Source organism: Xiphophorus hellerii, chromosome 9 (genome assembly GCF_003331165.1).
Source record: "Xiphophorus hellerii strain 12219 chromosome 9, Xiphophorus_hellerii-4.1, whole genome shotgun sequence".
Taxonomy (NCBI): Eukaryota; Metazoa; Chordata; class Actinopteri; order Cyprinodontiformes; family Poeciliidae; genus Xiphophorus; species Xiphophorus hellerii.
In genome coordinates this window covers 9,834,271-9,853,852 of record NC_045680.1, presented here as the reverse complement: position 1 = coordinate 9,853,852, position 19,582 = coordinate 9,834,271, and the positions used below count along the sequence as shown (strand labels likewise).

The 19,582-nt window shown below is 35.5% G+C and overlaps 1 protein-coding gene across 2 annotated transcripts; it reads left to right on the top strand.

Annotated features, from left to right (window-relative positions):
- The first annotated feature begins 1,419 nt into the window (after nucleotides 1–1,419).
- Nucleotides 1,420–18,317, top strand: gipc3 (GIPC PDZ domain containing family, member 3). Of its 2 annotated transcripts, none has more exons than XM_032572915.1 (7): nucleotides 1,420–1,678; nucleotides 5,294–5,621; nucleotides 9,092–9,277; nucleotides 9,475–9,655; nucleotides 13,804–13,913; nucleotides 15,530–15,608; nucleotides 17,096–18,317. In XM_032572915.1, the coding sequence occupies exons 2-7, from the start codon at nucleotides 5,334–5,336 to the stop codon at nucleotides 17,245–17,247; spliced, it is 996 nt and encodes a 331-aa protein (XP_032428806.1). In that variant the 5' UTR covers nucleotides 1,420–1,678; nucleotides 5,294–5,333; the 3' UTR covers nucleotides 17,248–18,317. The 2 variants fall into 2 exon arrangements, with proteins under 2 accessions (XP_032428806.1, XP_032428805.1); XM_032572914.1 differs by having other exon boundaries at nucleotides 15,527–15,608.
- Nucleotides 18,318–19,582: the final 1,265 nt, after the last annotated feature.

Genomic DNA, 19,582 nt, shown 5'->3' with positions numbered 1-19,582 from the left:
TAAAAGATATTTATCAAATAGAGGTTCAACAAAAGTTGAGCTAATATTAGCAATGAAAGCTTCTTTTAGTTTCCTCTCAGACATCTCAGGCACTACCAGGAACAGAAGAGGCAGTGTCTAGCCTCATGACAAAGCATACACACCACCCTCACACAATCTGGCTCACATAGGCAGATGACGGTTTTCCCTGCCGTCCCCACTGCCACGAGACAAGGCACATACAGAAAAGGAAATCACAGTTCTCGAGGAAGTGTGTAATAGGGTTGCGTGGATTCAGCGTAGGAGTCAGCAGGCTATTCTGTGCTAAATCATCAGTGTGATGGATAAATTATTAATTGGGCAAAACAGACAACCTCCCTTGGATCCATGACACAATATCCCACTTTCATATGTGTCAGTTGGTTTAATAGGATTTGATTATTCATAGTTTTGAAGATGAGCCTTACATCTTCTGTCAGTCATCAAGAGGGTGTGCTTTACAAAACATCAATGTATTCTTGAGAAAGATAATCTTTACCTAAATTTCCACAGAAGCTACCACCCTAATGATATCAATGTAGTTGAGATGGCACATTGATAACTAACTGGAAAAATCCAGGAAAGGTCAGACTGATAAGTTTTATTAGATAACTATTAGGTATGATGATTAAATTTAAAGGAAAGACCATATAGTTTTACTGTTTATTACTCAATGCATGCAACAGTTTCCTAACTGTTTCCCCTCAGCTTATCAGCTGAGAGGAAATGATTAGATGAGCTCATCAGGACAGCCAGCTCTTTGGTTGCACAACTGTTTCCAGTGTAGGGGTAGGAGACAAAAGAACTCTGGCTAAAATAACATTACTGATGAACAATGTGGGGTGGGAGACATTGGGAAAGCCAACAGTGGTCTTCAATACAGGCACACCACGGGGCTGTGTGCTTAGTCTGGTTCTTTTTACTCTGTTCACCCATGACTGCATACCCATCTACTCATCTAAGAGTTCTAAAGTTTGATGTTACTACCGTAGTGGGTCTGATAACAAACAATGATGAGATCCTGTGCAGAGAAGAAAGCAGTACCTGACCAAGTGGTGTTCACTAAGCAACCTGGTTCTCAACACCAGCGAGACCAAGGAGGTCATAATGGACTACAGGAAGTACAGGAGGACAGTGCATACACCTATTACAATTTAAGGGGAGGTAGTGGAGCATGTGGACATCAGATTCCTGGGCATCCACATCACCTCGTGTAACATAGCTAATGTTGTATAGAATTCCACTTGTCATTACTTCCAAGTTTGGGTTCATGTGTAATGGGTGAAACAGCACCCCCTCCTGGTGGTTGGCAGTGTTAAATATACTGAACACAGACATCTAGTTGCCAGTTCATGAGAGATGAGCGCGAGGTAGGTTCACTGAGTTCAACACTCTTGTTACAGGCCCAGCCTCTCCCTAGGGGGCGCGGTAGAGAGCAATCAGTAGTAGCACGGAGAAGAAGAAGAGGAAGGGTGTTAGCTGTTAGAGGCTCGAGCGGTGGAGTGGTTGTAGTTGTCTCGTTTTTGCCAAGAAGAGAAATAAAGTTCGACAAGTTCTTCATCTGCCTCCTCCTTGTTTTGCCGCCAGCAGAGCAGAGCCTATGAGCTTGTTACCAGCAAACGAGCCGAAATAGACACCAGCCTGTTCTGGACTTACCAAGGTAACACTCTGGTAAAATGTTACGTTAGCTTGATGCTAACATGAAATGCTATTCCTCGTGAGGTGCTGTACCCGCTGTGATGAACCTGATTCCTGATCAGTCGTTATTCTGTTCCATACAGGTACATATTGTTTTATTTCTTTGTATTTCTGTCTAATATTAATGTATTAAATACGGCAGTTGGCCAGTTCATGAGAGATGAGCGCGAGGTGCTGTACCCGCTGTGATGAACCTGATTCCTGATCAGTCGTTATTCTGTTCCATACAGATAAAAATCATTTAATCTCATTCTGTCTCCTGGCCCTTATTCACACAACGCATAATTGAGTTGAACTGAGCTAGAACCAGATCACGATTATCGAGGTTACACTCGGACCCCTGATCTGAAGGCCAAACAAAAGCTCTTCTTCCTCGGAAAAGTGAAAAGGGTTGGACTCCCTGCTCCATTGCTCAATAACTTCTAAACTCTAGAAGTTATTGAGAATCTAGAGCCATGATTGAGAGCATCCTCTCAGTATTACTGTGCATTATGGCAACTGCACAGTCCAGGACAAAAAGGACATGGCCAGAGTGGTGAAAACTGCCCTGTGGATGGTGATGAGTCACTTACTGAACCTGGACCTAATTTATACTGGCAGACTGCAAAGAAAGGCCAGTTGTATTGCCACTGACCCCACCTATTCTGGACACAAACTGTTTGCAATACTACTGTCTGGGAAATGGTACAGATGCATAAAGAGCACAACCACGTGGCTAAGAAACAGCTTTTTCTCAAAAGCTGTGAAATCAATCTATCCACCTTAATCGTATGTTATTCTTAATTTCTTAATTTATTTATTGCTTGTTTTTATTTATTTAATAATTTATTTATTTTTTACCAAAGCTGCTGTTATACCAGAATTTCCCCACTGCAATACATAATTGTGAGACATTTCTATTCTGTTCTTCTACTCAACTTTCAGGAGGAATCTTATTGCAGCTCATACTAATCTTAATCAGCTGTGATCTGGAAGTAAAGAATACTAATAATTTGTAAAACTAAATACCAGCAGTAAATTGTCAGACTTCAAAACAACTCTTGCTTTCTGCAGGACTTGCAAAGTCATCACAGTTATGTCCTGTAAGACTACACTTTTCACTAATATTTGCAGACTAAGTTGTTAGACCTGTCTTGTTAATATTTGCAAAAAGATTAAAACAAAACAAAGCAATCTGTCTAGAGCCAATGAGCAGACCGTTTAAAAAGGAGGAAATATTTAATGTGTACCTTTTCAAACATGACATCCTTTTACTTTGTATATTGTATATATTGTCGATTCGTTTCTGTTTAAAACTGCAATGAGCGGCTTTTGTTTACTTTTGCTGCTTACATTTTTAAAATGATAAAATATACTTCAAGTTTTTAATAAAATAAGATCTGTGGATGTTTTTCACTGGCTATAAAAGAAAAGGAAACCCTTTGAAAACAGTGACACCTTGATGCGACTTACAGGTTTCAAGGTATACCTAAAAAGCTGTTTTAAAAACAACAAAATTGTCTGTCATATAATTTTTTGTCTTTAATAAGAGGCCACTGTAAGAGCCAGGGTAAATAAAGATGTATAAAGATGTGTTGACCCCCCACCTGTTGCTCTTGGGCTACTTGGGTTACTATACTTTTTCCATTACTTTAAAAACAGACAAATTCTGCAGTTTGAATATAAACAGGATAAACAAAAAAAAGATGGATGGTGTGGAAACTAAAGGAGCACCACCCACCACTTTTATTAAGGTAATGTGTTTTCTAAGTTTGCAAACTGCAAGAGGCAGGTCTGTTAAGCAGCTGACTATAGCCTATACCAGATCGATAATCTTACCTACTGACCAGCAAATACCAGCTTCTAATACCATCAGTGTTTCTGCACTCCAAAAGATTAAACTTTAAAAGTCTTAGAAAAAGCCACTAATTATTTGTATGCTTTGTAATAATAAAACTAAACTTCATAGGCATTATAGCAATGAGATCCTTACGGTACTTTAAATTTATGAACAACTTTCTTATGTTTCCACTGGTATCTTGATGATGATGATTCTGTTTTGAAAAAGAATACACTTAAAATGTGCGTAAATACTATAAAAATGTATTTTTTTCTGAATATCATCAGACCTTTGGAATCTAATACCAGTCCTGAACGTCTCTAGTAACACTCAAACTAATCATCTGTTTTTGCATGTTCCATTAATGGTCATACATGAACATTGGGCAGAGAGCAGCTTATTTCAGTCTTTTGTTCCATCTGATTACGACTCTAAGCAAATAAAATAAAGGCTGCTTTGCTACCAGCTTCTCATCTTACAAACAAACATCCTTTGATGACCTTTGTAATAGTTGTAAGGCCTTGGTGGATGGGCAACACCTTGGCCTGGAAAACCAAGGCTGTGACGCACTTCCAACTCCAGCTGTAGACTTTATATCACAGGTGCATCAACATGCTTATGGTGCAAGTTGGAAAGGAGAAATTCTGTTTGTTTAGGGGTATATTTCTGCAATATCACTGTTGTTTCAGGTCAATACACAGACTAATTTCATGATATTGCATTTTATTCACTAATTTATAATGAATAAAATGAAATAATTTAACAAAAAACTACTAAACAACAAAGTACACAAGACATTATAACTTAGTAAATACATTTATCAAACAGAAAAAGTGTTATTTCGCTGTGTGTGGGTACACGAGGGGATCTGAGTTTGAAATAATGCAAATGACACATCCTCAGCTGACAAGAAAATCTGGAATTTTTGTGGAATTTCCAAATTCGAGGCAGAAAAATTGTTGTCCCTATTAGGACAATCTCCCAATTCAAAGTGGTTCTGCATCACATGAGAGGGTAAAATATGACATTAAGGACAGGAGGTCACCATGAAAGAGTGAAACAAGAAGCAAAACGTGACTGTTGTGACTTTTCATGACAAATTTAGATCAGTTGTTTTCCCACTGAAAATGGAAATTCGCTTGACAAGGGAATGTTAAACTATCAAACCCTGATAGCTTAAAATGGTAATAGATGAGAAACATTTGTCTTACTCACTCGTTTTGTTTCTGTGGGCCGGGTCATAAAGGTCAGCACATCACCAAGAATTCGCCCTGGCAACAACCTCTGTCATTCAGTTAGGCCAGTGGGCAGGAACACCTTACTGCCTACCCAGATATCATCTTACCAGGAACACTGGGGCATTGTCTTTGTTGGCCTGTGTGGGAGTCATTTTACTCATACCTAGACATTTTCATACTTCAGATCATATGTGAAGGGTCATTCTGTGGCATGTTAGGCAGCTTTTAATAAATGGAGGGTCAAAGGTTATTCCTTGAAGAAGATTTTATTTGTTGTCTTTTTTTGCTGTTTTGTGTGTGTGAGCTCAAATAGGTTCAAGTGTAACAGACAATCCTAAATTCAGAGGGTGTTGGGTTTCTCCCAGGCAGGGTCTGGCTGTCCTCTTTCATATAATGTTACCAGGTTACTCTCATCACTTATTTATCTGCTTTCCTCACCACCATTGCCTTGGGTGGTTGGTTGATTGTGGTGTTTGGGCAACTAAGTGTAGGTAAGCACAGTTTTTCCTTTTTATCATAGCTGCTAACCAGCAGGGTGGATCAAACCCAAGCTGGGACCGATGCAGAACGGGGAGGTTATGAGCCCGCAGGACTCCAAGGCACTGGGGGATGAGGCCATGAAGGACCACAAGGCCCCTTGCCAGAATCAGGGATGCATGGAGCCCACAGCTCCTCCACTTCCTCCCCCATCACCGCCATCAGCAGGGCCACCAGAGTACCCGAGACCCAGGCTTATCTTCCACACCCAGCTGGCTCATGGGAGCCCAACAGGGCGCATTCATGGATTCACCAATGTCAAGGAACTGTATGCCAAGATCGCAGAGGTGTTCAACATCTCTCCGTCAGAGGTAAAATGATTAACCTGGAAGAAATTTCATAAAGTTATCTGATTGCTGTCTTGCATTTCTACTCTGTCTGGCCAGTTGTAAAAAGGTGTGAGGTTTCCATTCTAGGGCTTTTTTTCCATGATCTAGTTTTATTGATCATTTCCACTCTCCAATACCGGACTTTGAGCTGCCAAAGTTCAATAGTGGAAACAAACAACTAGATAAAGTGTATTTAATCAGTAAACACTCACTCAGACATTTATGTATGTCAAGAATTTACATGTCGGATTTCAAACTAAAACATAACCAGGTCATGATTCATATGTATTATACCATGGGAAATGATGTTAACTGTTTAAATACAGGTGAGGTGAAGACTCTAGCAAGACGTGTAATAAGAAACAACTTTATTTCCAGACCAACATGATTTAGCTTTTGGCCTTCATCAGAAGCTCAAACACATACAGTATCTCAATCTGCACAAAATGCCTTCATTCCTTAAACTTTTTCATTATTTGCAATTTAACCTTAGCACAAATAAAACTTTTCTGTGGTGGCCTTAGATGCGGTTAATTCAATAATGATAATGAAGACCAAGGAACACGCCAGCCAAAAGGCCTGGGGTAACTAAAGGAGCTACAGGGACCCCTATTTCAGGCATTGTCCACTCCAAAACCCTAAACTTTATGGAACAGTTGTAGCAGACATGTAAGAAAATACTGGCCTATGTGTGGCACAAAATCAACACTGCACAGTAGCTGTAGAAGATTTTCTAAACATTGACCTAAGCACATTGAATTTCTGAAAGAAAACCTGGTAGATAATGCAAACACACTTAAGACTGGGCCAGAGGTTCACCTTTCAGCAAGACAACAACCCTAAAGATACAATCAGAGATACAATTTAATAGTTTAGATAAATCATGGGTTGCAATAGCCCAGTGAAATTTCATAGTTAAATCGAACTGATAATTTGTAGCAAGGCTTTAATTAATGTTCTTGTTCCATACAATCTGATTAGCTTTACCCATTTTACAAAGGCAATGAAAGAACAAAGGTACATGTCCAAAGCTGGTCAAATACAAAGAAAGACAATCGAAAAGTCATGTAACATTTTCTTACAAAAGTCTTCAATGTTATGTTATGTATCCCAATGATTTTCATTTAATTGTGTTGTTATAGCATGACAACATGTGAAAAAGTTTATAGCAACAGATATATTTGCAAGCCACTGCATGTGTGGTATCAGGTGATGAAAAACATCCACATGAATATAATAGCTTTTTATATACTGCAATAAAGTAGTAGCAATACAGCAGTAGGAACACCAAAGAATCAGTCTGGGACAATTTATAAGCAATGTTCTAAGTAATATTTAGGCCACTGAAAATGCTTTGCTAAAAAAATAAACATGATCAGCAATGCAAGACAATATTGACTCTACATAAAACGAATAGTTAGCATTGTTTCTGAATTTGTGCACAAGTCACATTCACACAGTCAGTCATAAAATCCTTTCTGAGCAAGACTGTCCTTATATAGAATACTTATCAGTTTTGAAGGCCATCATGAAGGCTTTGCTATCTTAATATGTATTGGGTATAAAAGATAACAGTTTTTCTTGTGAGGCAATCAACAACAGTCTCTGCTTCTACATTGGTTATATTGACTTCGCTTTACTGTGTAAAGTTCAACCAATACACAGCAAAATGGAAATGAAAGTAAAATAAAAATGTCAAACTTAGAAATTGTGTTGTTATATGAGACAAATTTGAGTAAACTCTTAAACCTAATAATTTGACATTACTTATGAGCCAATAATAACCCACAGTTATCATTTTGCTTGATTAATTTTTGAAACATGTGTATTAACTTAATTTTGTTCTTATAGCAATAAGTTATTGTAATAGGGATGGTAACAAGCAATATTTCTGCAGAACCTATAGAACTACATGCGGACTTCTAGATTCAAGACTCCACCATAGATTTATGGCAATCTACATTTGATTCTATAAAATGCATCCATTTCCCTGACCCCAATAACTGTAGAGTCTGATTGGACTGACAACCTTGAACTCCAACCCCACAGTCTTGCATGCAGAGAGAGATCTTTTGATCAGCAACTGCAAGATAACACTTTGTTCAATTATCTCGAATTTTCTTTATGGACTTTCGAACAAAACTTGACCTTGAAGTTGAAATCTGATGTAATTCTTGTTGTTTGTTTGTTCTAAAAACATGAAAATACGAGTAAGGGAACACACTTCTTTAAAAGAGTAAAATCCTGGTATGAGAGTACAACAAGTTATGAGATCAATTGTGCAAAGTTTACTGATTCAGATTCTCCTCACATCATTGCCAGATTTACACATAACTGAACAATAAATTACAATATAATCAAAAGTTTATTTAGGTAATTTGCTTCCAAAATCTAAAACTTTAATACTTTGAGAATGACAATGTGATTTATTTAAAATAGAATGTAAAATAAGACAAAATGTAATCAATTTTAATTTTAATATGCTTATCTATGTAGATTTAGTCTTCACTGCATTCCTATTTAATATTATAAAGCACTGTTATCAACTGTGATCTTTTTAATATGTTACTAAAAAAATCTGACATTAGCAATAAAATAATTTTATGTTGGAAATTTGCAAATAATACTTGATTTGAGGTTCCGTTTGCATGATTTGTTGCTTTTTTCCTTCCTTTTGATTTTTCATTAATTCAAATTCAACACTCTGTCAGCAGCCAACATATTAAATAACGACCATATAAGGCATGCCCTGAAGGTATCAGTGGCTGCTGGTCAACTATGTTGCAATCTGCCACATGACTGTTTAGACCATGTCCTGGAGGCAAAAACATACTATTTCTGAACTACCGTTTTATTTGAATGGGCTTATTGAATAATCCGTTTTTTTCCGTGTAAACAAATTTTGGGTTCTCATCAGATTAATTCTTGAAATAAATTAATAGAATTACATTCTATTTTATTTAATTCATATACACAGAATTAGCTAATGTGATTATACTTTGGTGAATACTAGGTGTAATTAAACCACTTCTTCATTTATTTATCATGTTTATAATTAATAATAAACATGTGTTTTTATTTTCAGTGACATGTTTTATTTTTTGTACTAACCTTGTGATAGTAAAAATCCTTTTAGTTCAAATCATGACTCGCTGCTGCTCTCTGCTGTTTAAAATCTATACTACATTTAAAAAAATCCAAAGAGCTGCATCTTCTTTGGTTGTAAAATTAGAACACCTTCCAGTCTCATGCAAAGCAGATGCCATCAGAGATGAGCCCATCTGTGTTGATAAAGGTATTTTGTATTTTACAATATGAAAATAAACATGCTTGGTAATGCAAGTGCACTATGCAGTGATGTGTAATCTCTAAGAAAATATAGTTTTATGAAAGTTTATGCTGAATTCAGGGAACCTCCAAAAGCATTTGTTTTCTTCATATCCTGCCCTCAGATCCTTTTCTGTACCCTAAACTCTCATAAAGTGGACATGCAGAAACTTCTTGGAGGACAAATTGGACTGGAGGATTTCATCTTTGCTCATGTCAGAGGGGAAACAAAAGAAGTGGAGGTGACAAAGACCGAGGATGCATTAGGTCTCACTATCACAGACAATGGAGCTGGATATGCTTTTATCAAGGTGAATGAGAGGAAAAGTAAATAAAAAACCTGTGTTTCCTAATGGCTGTTTGCTAAAGTCATTAGGAAACACACTGTACTAAAAGTCAAATCTTTTGGTATAGTTAAAGTAATTACAAACAATTTCCCATGTTCTGGATCATGCATATGAAAACTTTCACTTGGAGCTACGAGCGTAACCATTTCTTTTTTCTCTAGAGAATAAAAGAGGGCAGCACCATTGACCGACTGAAGGCTGTTTGTGTCGGTGACCACATCGAAGCCATTAATGACCAGAGCATTGTAGGATGTCGACACTATGAGGTCGCCAAGATGCTAAAGGAGCAACCAAGAGGCCTCCCTTTCACTCTTCGCCTTGTGGAGCCCAAGAAAGCCTTTGGTGAGTAAAAAACACTAATTATTGAGACAAATATACCAGCCTAAAATTATTCATAATTGCATATTAATTGACAGTGGTGTACTGTGTGCTCCGCTATAAAGCCCCATCAAACATCCCAAATGTTTGGATTACATACACAATTTTTTCTGAGGTTAAACTTAGCTTGGACTGAATCAGAAAGTGAAAGCCAACATGGGTCTGGGTGCTGGGAACCTGGCTGATGAACATACTTCCTAATATTCATCAGCCAACTAGGAAGAGAACCAGTTAAAGGTTTACTGGCAGTCTGCCAAATATTCATCTGTGAAACTCATTGCCATCAGTTACTATAAATTATATGAAATTATGTTGGTTTTTAAAAAAAAACAAAGAAACAAGTACCACATTTCATGCTCCTCTGCATCATTTCATGAATTGAAATAATAATTAATTATGATTTAATGGAAGATTCTCACAACGTAAAAGCTAAAACAGAAGACAATATTATTGTAGGTTTAAAGAGATTTTACTCAAACCTAATCTGAAATAAATGTGCAATTCTTGGAGTTATATTAAGGCAAAATGATACAGATTTGGACTTAATTTTTGTAATAATGTCAGTGTAAACATAAACACTCTAAAAAGTAAATTCTGCTCTGTTAAATACTATTTATTTCTTGCAGATAGTCTCCAAAACAATGCGCATTGAAAGTCATAAGTAATGCAAAAAAAAAACAAAAAACAGAAACAAAAAACACTTGGGACATGCACTACCGAACAATAAAAGTTGCATTAAGAATACTAAAGATATAGCAAGCAACTTCTAGTGTTTGTTTTTGCTGCTTTTTGTTACACTAAAATGACAAGATCCAAATTAAGGATACTGAGGGGTACTGGTGCTTCCAAACTTCTGTTGATGTTGTTAAAAAAATGATCAAATTTAATTTCAAACTAAACCTTTAAGTTCTTTATTACACATACTTGTAGTTTGCCTCCCAAACTACAAGTCTAAGCTAGATAGTTTAACTGGTACCATCATTAAATACAATTTCTTTTTGGACAAGAAGTCTTACAATGTTTCTTTTTGCATCATGTCTCTCACTATTTAGATTAACAAATGGCCACTGAGACAAATACACATGGTGAAACAGAGAAATAGAATGCAAAGTACTTCATTTTTAGAACTTGTTTACTAAGTCAGCATTCAGGAACCAATAAATATTTAATCCAAATCATGTTGCTTGCAGTGGAATACAGCTTGAAAGCATATGTTATATTTTCAGCCTTTTATATACTAGTTTATGAAAGCATGAAAAACTTTCATAAACTGGTTGTATAAGGTGTGTACTAAGCCACTTTATTAACGTTTTGATTCTAAAATTTAAAATAAGCAAATGTCAAAAAAAAATCCTAGAAAGAAAGCAACACTTCTTTTTACTGAATGGAAGAGCTGCTTTGAGACCAAGGAAACTGCAGAAATTTTCTGGCAACGTATGTTGAAAAAGGTTTCAAATAAGTTATGGTAATTATATTTTTTGGTTTCCAAAAATATTGACATTTTAAAATGTTTATGTGCATTTTAAAGTCCTCAAATTTAGAATGTTGTCATGTAGATGTTTCCATAAAATATTACAACCACTTTGATGTTTATGTGTAGCTATCAGTCAGTCCATTGCGGTTTGTCTGTGCAGTCCCTTCTGCCACCACCCTTTGTTCACCACAAAAACACTAGCTCATTAAAGCGGAGCAGGAAATGTTTTACCTGTCAGAAGATTAATAGATGCTTAATTTGTTTTGACATGTTCAAAACATTCAAAGCATTGAGAAGTTTCCTTTTCTCATTGAACCAGTTGCTTGTCAAACAGGAAAGTAAATCCATAGTGTATTGTCTGACTTCCTGAAACTGATTTGAATCTTTAGTCACCTCTTGCTTAAGTGAGACTCCAGTTTGCAATCAAGTTCATTGTTCATGAAAGTATCTGTGGACAGTAAACAGGAATGACCGTGTCCCTGCTGAACAAAACCAAAAAAACAACCAACAGTAGCAGACTAAACGTCCAGGAGTCATAACTGAACATAATGTTCTCACCTTAGCAGAAAATAAAAACAAATAATTATATGACAAAAAAGAAAATTTAAGCAATTCACTTTCAGTTTTTTTTTTTTTTCCAGAATATATAGGTCAGGAGTTTACATTCTGTACAAATGGGACTAAGCTGGGATTTTTTAAAAACCTGATCTGTGGGTACTGATCCTGTTTAGTTGTCCAGGAATTCCAAGTACAGCAAATGACCACAAGTAACATGGAGATGAAGGATTGAGTGACAGCTATGTACACAATTGTTTTATCCTCTCTTGTCCTTGCTTGTAGGCTAAAATACAGGTTTTAGTCTTTGCCTTCTGTTAGTTTGTATGTGAGGTGTCACAAGGCATTGGTCACTTTACAACCGCCAGTAATTTCTGTTCTCCAAATAGCAACACAAAAAGCATATTAACACCTGTATGTTACATGAAGACTCTTCTTGGTATGATGCTTGAGTACGATTGTTTAGAGTTGTTTAGAGAGAGGGAATTGCAACGATAGGAATGATAAATCTCTTGGGAGAACACTGAACGTGCAAAGCCTCCACTCCCCCACATACAGTTAAGCAAACAAACATTCCTGTTTTGAAACCCGTCATTTGTTTCTAGCCTCATTGATTAGTTAAACTCGGCTGGCCTAATGAGTTTATTTCTGTGTCACAGATATATTGTACAGATGAAGATACATTTTCTGACCTCAACAGAAAAAAATGTAAAGACTGTAGATTAGAATAAGTGCTTCAATGAGACTTGTTTATCAGAAAAAAGTACATTTTGAAAATAACAATCTTTATGCTGATATTGAACGTACTTTTGATACCAAAAGTCTACATTTTGGTATGAAAAAAATCCTTTTTTTTGGTCTAATGTAATACTCTCATCTTAAATGTACTCTCTTCTTAAGCTATAAGTGGAAAATTATAATTAGCAAAAAGAAAGCCTTGAACATATCAGTATGTGTGAAATTAAATCTATTTTAAAAGTTTCACTTATTGTGTAAAATGCTATATGGTTTTCAAACATTTTTAGGATAATTATTTGGACAAATGTAGCACACATGTGAATTTTATCCCCATATTAATGGTCTACAACTACAACTGAAATTGTTTTGGGTATGTCTCAAACAATTTGCTCAACTGCTTCGCATAAACTGCTTTTGCATGTAAGTAAAACATTCAATTTTAGAACAATGTGACTAAGGTACATGCTCTATTTTGAATGAACATAATTTTAAATGAATGCACCCCCCCCAAAAAAAACCCAACAACAATAAAACAAGATACCATTATTCAACATATCTGCACTGCTAAGAAAAACAGTATGAAATTTGCACATATTTAGCAATACCATTTGTTGCTATGTCATAATTAACAAATATGTATATAAATACCTTAAGTCCATGCAAACATTCAACAATATAATCACAATTCAAGACAACGCAGTACAAATTATATCCAGCACACTTTGGGTTTAACATCTCAGTAGTGAAAAAGTTGTGCTTGTATTTGTTTAAAATTGAGATTAAACTTTTTTTGTTTCACATTTCAGCAACAAGACAATACAAAGTGTTGTTTTATATGATAAAACATGAAAGATTACATTGCAGTGACATAAGAAAAGAAAATGAAGCAATTCAGAATGTACAACACAAATAAATACAGGCATCATGTCATCTGAATGCTGCTCAAGCCTCCTTTGCATGGTTGTTCTTTTCCCTGTGTCAAAACATTTTGATGTCTGCAAAATACTTCCTTACCGTTCCCAAGCGAAATGTCTCACCGCTTCTTGAAAACATCTCAAAAACTGTGGACATCCAAATATGGAAGTAGGTGTGATGATGTCCAGCTTTGCTCTCACAAGAATGTTTTCTTCATAAATTATGAGAGCAGAACCCAAAGTAGACGGCAAAGCAACCATTATACCAATTTTGTGGTAAAATAACAGCAAATTTTTTAATGATGTTTTTAGATAAAAGATGATGACTAAGTTAGAGAAGTTAGTGGATGATTGTGCTGAAATTTTTTTTATTTGTAAACATAAACAGCAGAAATAATCATTGATGACAGTCTCTCTGTTTATGTGATTAGACATGATTGGAATGAGAACTAAAGCGCCAAAATCTAATGAGGGAAAGCTGGTGAACGGGAGAGAGACTCTTCGGCTTCGGTCTAAGGGGACTGCTACAGTTCAGGAAGTGGTGAGTTTCACATGAACCGTCAGACAATGACTGCTGAGTACTGAAGTACAGTGAACCCTCTCTATAACCCGGTTCACCTTTCTCGGCTTCTCTGCTTCACGGAGTTTTTTTGTGCAGTTTTTTTTTCACATTGTGATAATATAATATAATATAATATAATATAATATAATATAATATAATATAATATAATATAATATAATATAATATAATATAATATAGAAGTTTCACATTGCATTGTGTTCTGCATCCTGATTGGCTAATCAGTCTCCGCGCTTCTTCTCTACCTGTGTGCCAATAACGTTACGGTATTTAAATATACAGCTTGGCAAATTTTGGCAAATATTTTTGCCCAGAAGAAAAAAGAGCGACAACAACTACCGATAACTATGTTCTTCTCTCGAAAAAACACACCTGCACCACAGACTTCAGAAGAAAAAGACACCAGAGAGCGGAGTCAGGCCGCAGCGTCACAGTCAGAGGAACAGTGAAATACGCAAGTCACAATTTCTCCTACTGTACTTCTTATTGATGACTACAATGGTTATTTTACTGTAGTTATTTGTAAGAAAGCGTTCTATTTGTTAAAAAAAATGCTTAGGCCTGAAAACAGGTTTTGTTCTTTGGTTTCAATGTAGAGTATTTAATTATGCTGTATAATAATTGTAAAAAAATAAAGGTAACTACTTCACGGATTTTGCCTATCACGGGTTCTTTTCGGAACGCAACCCCCGCGAAAAATGAGGGTTCACTGTAGTCAGAAGGCACTAAATATACAGTACAGACCAAAAGTTTGGACACAGCTTTCTAATTCAATGGGTTTTCTTTATTTTCATGACTGTTTATAAGGCAAGAAATCTCACTTATTAACCTGACAGGGCACACCATGAAGTGAAAACCATTTCAGGTGACTACCTCTTGAAGCTCATCAAGAAAATGCAGAGTGTGTGCAAAGCAGTAATCACAACAAAAGGTTGCTACTTTGAAGAAACTAGAATATAAGGGGTATTTTCAGTTGTTTTACACATTTTTTGTTTAGTGCATATTTCCACATGTGTTATTCATAGTTTTGATGCCTTCAGTGTGATTCTACAATGTCAATAGTCATGAAAACAAAGGAAACTCATTGAACAGTGTGTCCAAACTTTTGGTCTGTACTGTATATCTATAAATAGACATATAAATCACAGACTTTACTTTTTCTGTCTTAATGTGCTTGTTTATGCTGAAAATTAGAACAACAGTGCAATGATCTGAGGGAGCATAAACTGAAAACAATTTTTCATCACAGAAGTACAGAGGTTCAGCATAATCTTAAGCTGTTTTGTAGTCCAAATATATTATTGTTTTAATGAAGGTTGAAAAGCTTCATCAGTTTTTTTCAACAATGTGCATATTCAACCATTCCCTGTGCACTCTTAACACTGCCTCAGCATGTCTACACATATAGTGCAGTCCTCTACAAACATGGAAATATTTATATTACTTGAAGTCAAACATAACTGCAAAACCTTTCTGGGCCTCAGCTGGTTTGGCAAGAGAATTTATAGCAGTTTCTAAAGACCTTTGCCACCATATTTCAGCAGATGCCTCTATTTTTCCATATATTTCCCTAGCAGAGTGAATTTGAAGAACAGGCCACAAGGAAAGTGGACGATCTCTTGGAGAGCTATATGGGGATCAGAGACCTGGAGCTGGGTAAGACTAAACAGATAAAACTGATGTCTCTTTGTGTAAACTTTATCCTCATGTTGACATTTAAAGCCTTGGAAGGGGATGAGCTCAGAATAGATATTAAAACATAAGCCAAGAAATCCTGGTTCGTATGGTTAGTGTAATGTGCTTTGACAAGTTTTTAAGATGCTATTTAAAGAAGTAGAACCACACTTTGTATTTGTATGCAAGTGTGTCCACTGGGAGCAGTTAATTAATTAATTTATTTTTTTTTGCCAAAGTATGTTAGTACTTTCTTGTTCATTTACATTGCTTTCACATTTTTAACCTTGAATTTGACATATTGTGAAAGCTGTTCACACAATAAAAAGGACATGACATATTAGAATTGCATGTTGAAGTACAAACAGTAAAGCAGCTTCATATCAAGTTTTAGTGTTTAGTTTGGGTCATCAGTTAACAGTATCAAAGTGCACAAACAAGAATGTTATACAAGAAAAAAAAGACACATTATTTTTTTTCCTCACTGTCTGAAGTTAAGTCAGACTGAACGTCTCTTGTTTGAAGTCAGTTAGAATTAGAAAAATTATATACAATTGCTAAATATTGCAATCACACGAGAAAGAATATGTCAGAGATTTATTCATTAATGTCTTCAAAATCATTTTCTCTCTATGAGGTAGCATTGTATTTGCTACATGACTCTGGTCAAACATTTTCGGTTAGCTTCCACAAACTTCTCACAATAGTTTCCTGGAATTGTAGCAAATTGCTATTTTGTTTTATTTAGAAAAAATCAAGATAAAATCAAAACATGTTTCTATGCACATAAACTTCTTTTGCAAGAATACATACTTTATGTAATCTTGCAAAAGAAGTTTCTTCTTTTATACATACATCACAATGCACATTTGCAAATGAACTCTGTAATCAGAGTTCATTTGCAATACAGTTCATTTGCAAATACGTCAGAGTTCTGAAGTTCAAACTGAGTTCACTTTCACTGTGAGTCAGGTAATTTTTTAAGATGATGCAAGCAGAATATAGGGCAACCATTTTAAGGCTGGTGATTATCCATGAAAACCAATCAATCAATAGGACAACAAAAATATTAACAACAGTTAAAGTTCTTAAGATGATCATTGTCCCTGTTGCTGCTTGCATTCAAGTCCATTCCTGGCTCAAACACATAAAGCTGAACCTCATGAAACTCAAATGAAAGTCAGATGCTTGGAAATCTATGTCGAAATCTGTCCTCATACTGTGGAAAACAATGCTGACTGACCTGTTTAATTCTTGTGTCTCTTGTGATGTCACTGATCCAAAGGGCACAAAGCAAAATTAGCCGTTTTCATTGCACTTCTTAAATACATTGCATTTTACAAAATCCCGCAGTGAAAATCCATGGTTCATTACTCAGCTGCATGTTTTATTGTCAATGTGCATTTGTTGGTGAACCATATATACACCACTTGATGTTAGCTTTAACTTCTCACAACTTTTCTCTGCAGCAACCACCATAGTGGAAGCAGGCAAGAACAAGAAGAACCCTGATGACTTTGCTGAGGCCCTGGATTCTGTTCTGGGAGATTTTGCTTTTCCTGATGTGTTTTTGTTTGATGTTTGGGGAGCCATTGGAGATGTTAAAAATGGCAGAATTTAGATATTAACACCATTGAGCGTATTATATCTGTTTATTGGTAAATCCAGTTGCACAAAAAAGAACATAGTTGTTTTAGTCCTTGGTTGATTTTTTGTCACTTTCCAACATAATCACAAGGATCATCATAAATTCAACAATCTTCCTTTGGGCTTTTGAGTGTGCCCCCAGAGGATCATCACTGTAACACTATAACACAAAATAAATGCAACACAGAAAACTCAGAAGTACTTTGAAATTCCTTTCTACTTCATGTGCATTCACATTTTCATGTTTATATCAAAACTTACAAAAAGTTTAGGTCCCTCCCTCTAACACTTATGGACCATCATAAAAACACTTAAAATTAGATAGTAGACATCTACAAACAATCTAGGAATCTAAGAAGTTAAAAAATACCAGTAAACTAAAATTCCCCAGTAGAAACCTGCAGGGCACAACAAAACACAAATGTTTTTGAGTAACTTCAAAGGTAGGCAGTGATGTGTTTAAGGACAACGTTTCCCAAATTGTAACTAAACTATTCTGAGAGGAAAGAAAATGGGTAATGTGCTAGGTCTTTGGTTTCTTGCAGCATGGATTAGACAGCTGTTTTCAGTCTGAGGAGTGGTTCTGCTTCTGCTCTTGCTGTATTGTTTTCAGCACATGTGTGCCATGTGCTTGGCAAAATAAAAAAAAAGAGCTGAGGAAAAAAAGATTTATTTACAAATTATTTTCTTTCTACAAATGCTATACCTCTTTGGACGTATACCATCCCTGTAGCACGTGACTAAAAAGATCTTGAAAATAAAGTATCTGCTCAGACATTAATCCAATTTATGGGAAAAATATAATACCAGTGGGAATATTCCCAGCTAAATGACCCTGCTCTGTGAAACAGATTATCTGTCATGATCAACCAAACAGGAACTCAACCCTTACTTCCCTTGACAAAATGAGGAGATCAAAGGAGTTTGTGTATCCATTTGATCTTCTGTGCTTGTAAAAGATTTTGCACTGTTTGTATATGGACTGAAAAATGAGAACATTCATGTCTACTCCTATTAAAAGAACATGTATTAACATGGTCTCTTGAGTTTGCCTATTTATGTACATTTTATACACAGAATACAAATACACCACTATTGTTTGTTGCAGAGACTATATTATACTGTATCATGGTTCACATCACTGGTCAGTTTTCACTGAGTAAATAGAACCATCAGAGCAAGTATTTGTAATCCAGGGAGAGTAAAGCTGTATTTAACTAAAATGCCTTGATGACTCACAATCAGACATCTATTAACTTGATAAGTATCGGTGCAGTTTGCCAACTTTTAAATAATATTAAAAACAGCATCACAAACCTTGAAATGTTAAAGTCTAAAAGTTACCCTGAATTTAGTATTTTTATTTTTACAAAACAGATTTGTGCATATTGTAGATTTTGTTTTTATCTGACATAGCCTCGCACTCTTGAGGCAACCAAAAGAATTATTAGTCAAAAATGGCTGCGGAAGCATTTGATAAACAACAACAAAAAAACTAACATGCACAAACTAAATTGTAAATTCACAACAATAAACATTACATTTTGTTTCATTTATTTATTTAGCTGACAACTGTGTAAGTGCTTTTCAAAGTTTAATTATGTGGCAAAACACTAAACATGAGCAATCTTTCAGAGCCCCTGCTCTGTACTTTTGTGACATTTTAGGAATCTACAGTTTATATAGGGGCTGTATTTGTTGATAAAAAATTGCTTATATTGGCCTTGAACTATGCAATGTTAAATATACATGTAATTTATTTTCCAGTAATAAAGGTTGACCTTTGGAGATTTCATTTGATAGTATCATTAATAAATAACTTAATTTTTAAGATCTGAAAATGAAAATTGGTGGCAGTTGTAAATGTTTTTTCCCTGTATCCAATCCTTGATTAAAAAAAGAAAAAAAGAAAAAAGAACTAAATCCCCCAACCTTTTTTTATCCAGTTTGTTCTATGAGTTTGTAAGTCTAATTACCATATTCTAAGCTACTATTTCAGCCTTGGCATTAAGCTGAATCAAATTTCTTTTACATACTTTTAATGCAACTGATAAATGAAAATTCTGATACGGTTATTGATTCAACAAGATCCACATATTTTGCCAAAATCTAGAATTTGAGGCCTTTAGTCAAAGTCATTCAAAACTAAAAATTGGTGCAAACTTAATTACTTGTAAAAAGCTATTATTCATGTAGCAATGTAATTGTTAGCATAACAAATGTGTCCCTAATAGTATTTTTATCTGAAAGATACAATTCTTTATACTTTGATCAGAACTGCACACCAACACCGAGAAGTAGAAGTTAAG

Excerpts from the sequence above, each read along its gene's own strand:
- gipc3 (XM_032572914.1), top strand. The coding sequence starts at position 5,334 with ATGCAGAACGGGGAGGTTATGAGCCCGCAGGACTCCAAGGCACTGGGG. Across the intron at positions 5,622-9,091 it reads TCAACATCTCTCCGTCAGAG|ATCCTTTTCTGTACCCTAAA; the intron begins GTAAAATGATTA and ends TCCTGCCCTCAG. Across the intron at positions 9,656-13,803 it reads GGAGCCCAAGAAAGCCTTTG|ACATGATTGGAATGAGAACT; the intron begins GTGAGTAAAAAA and ends TTATGTGATTAG.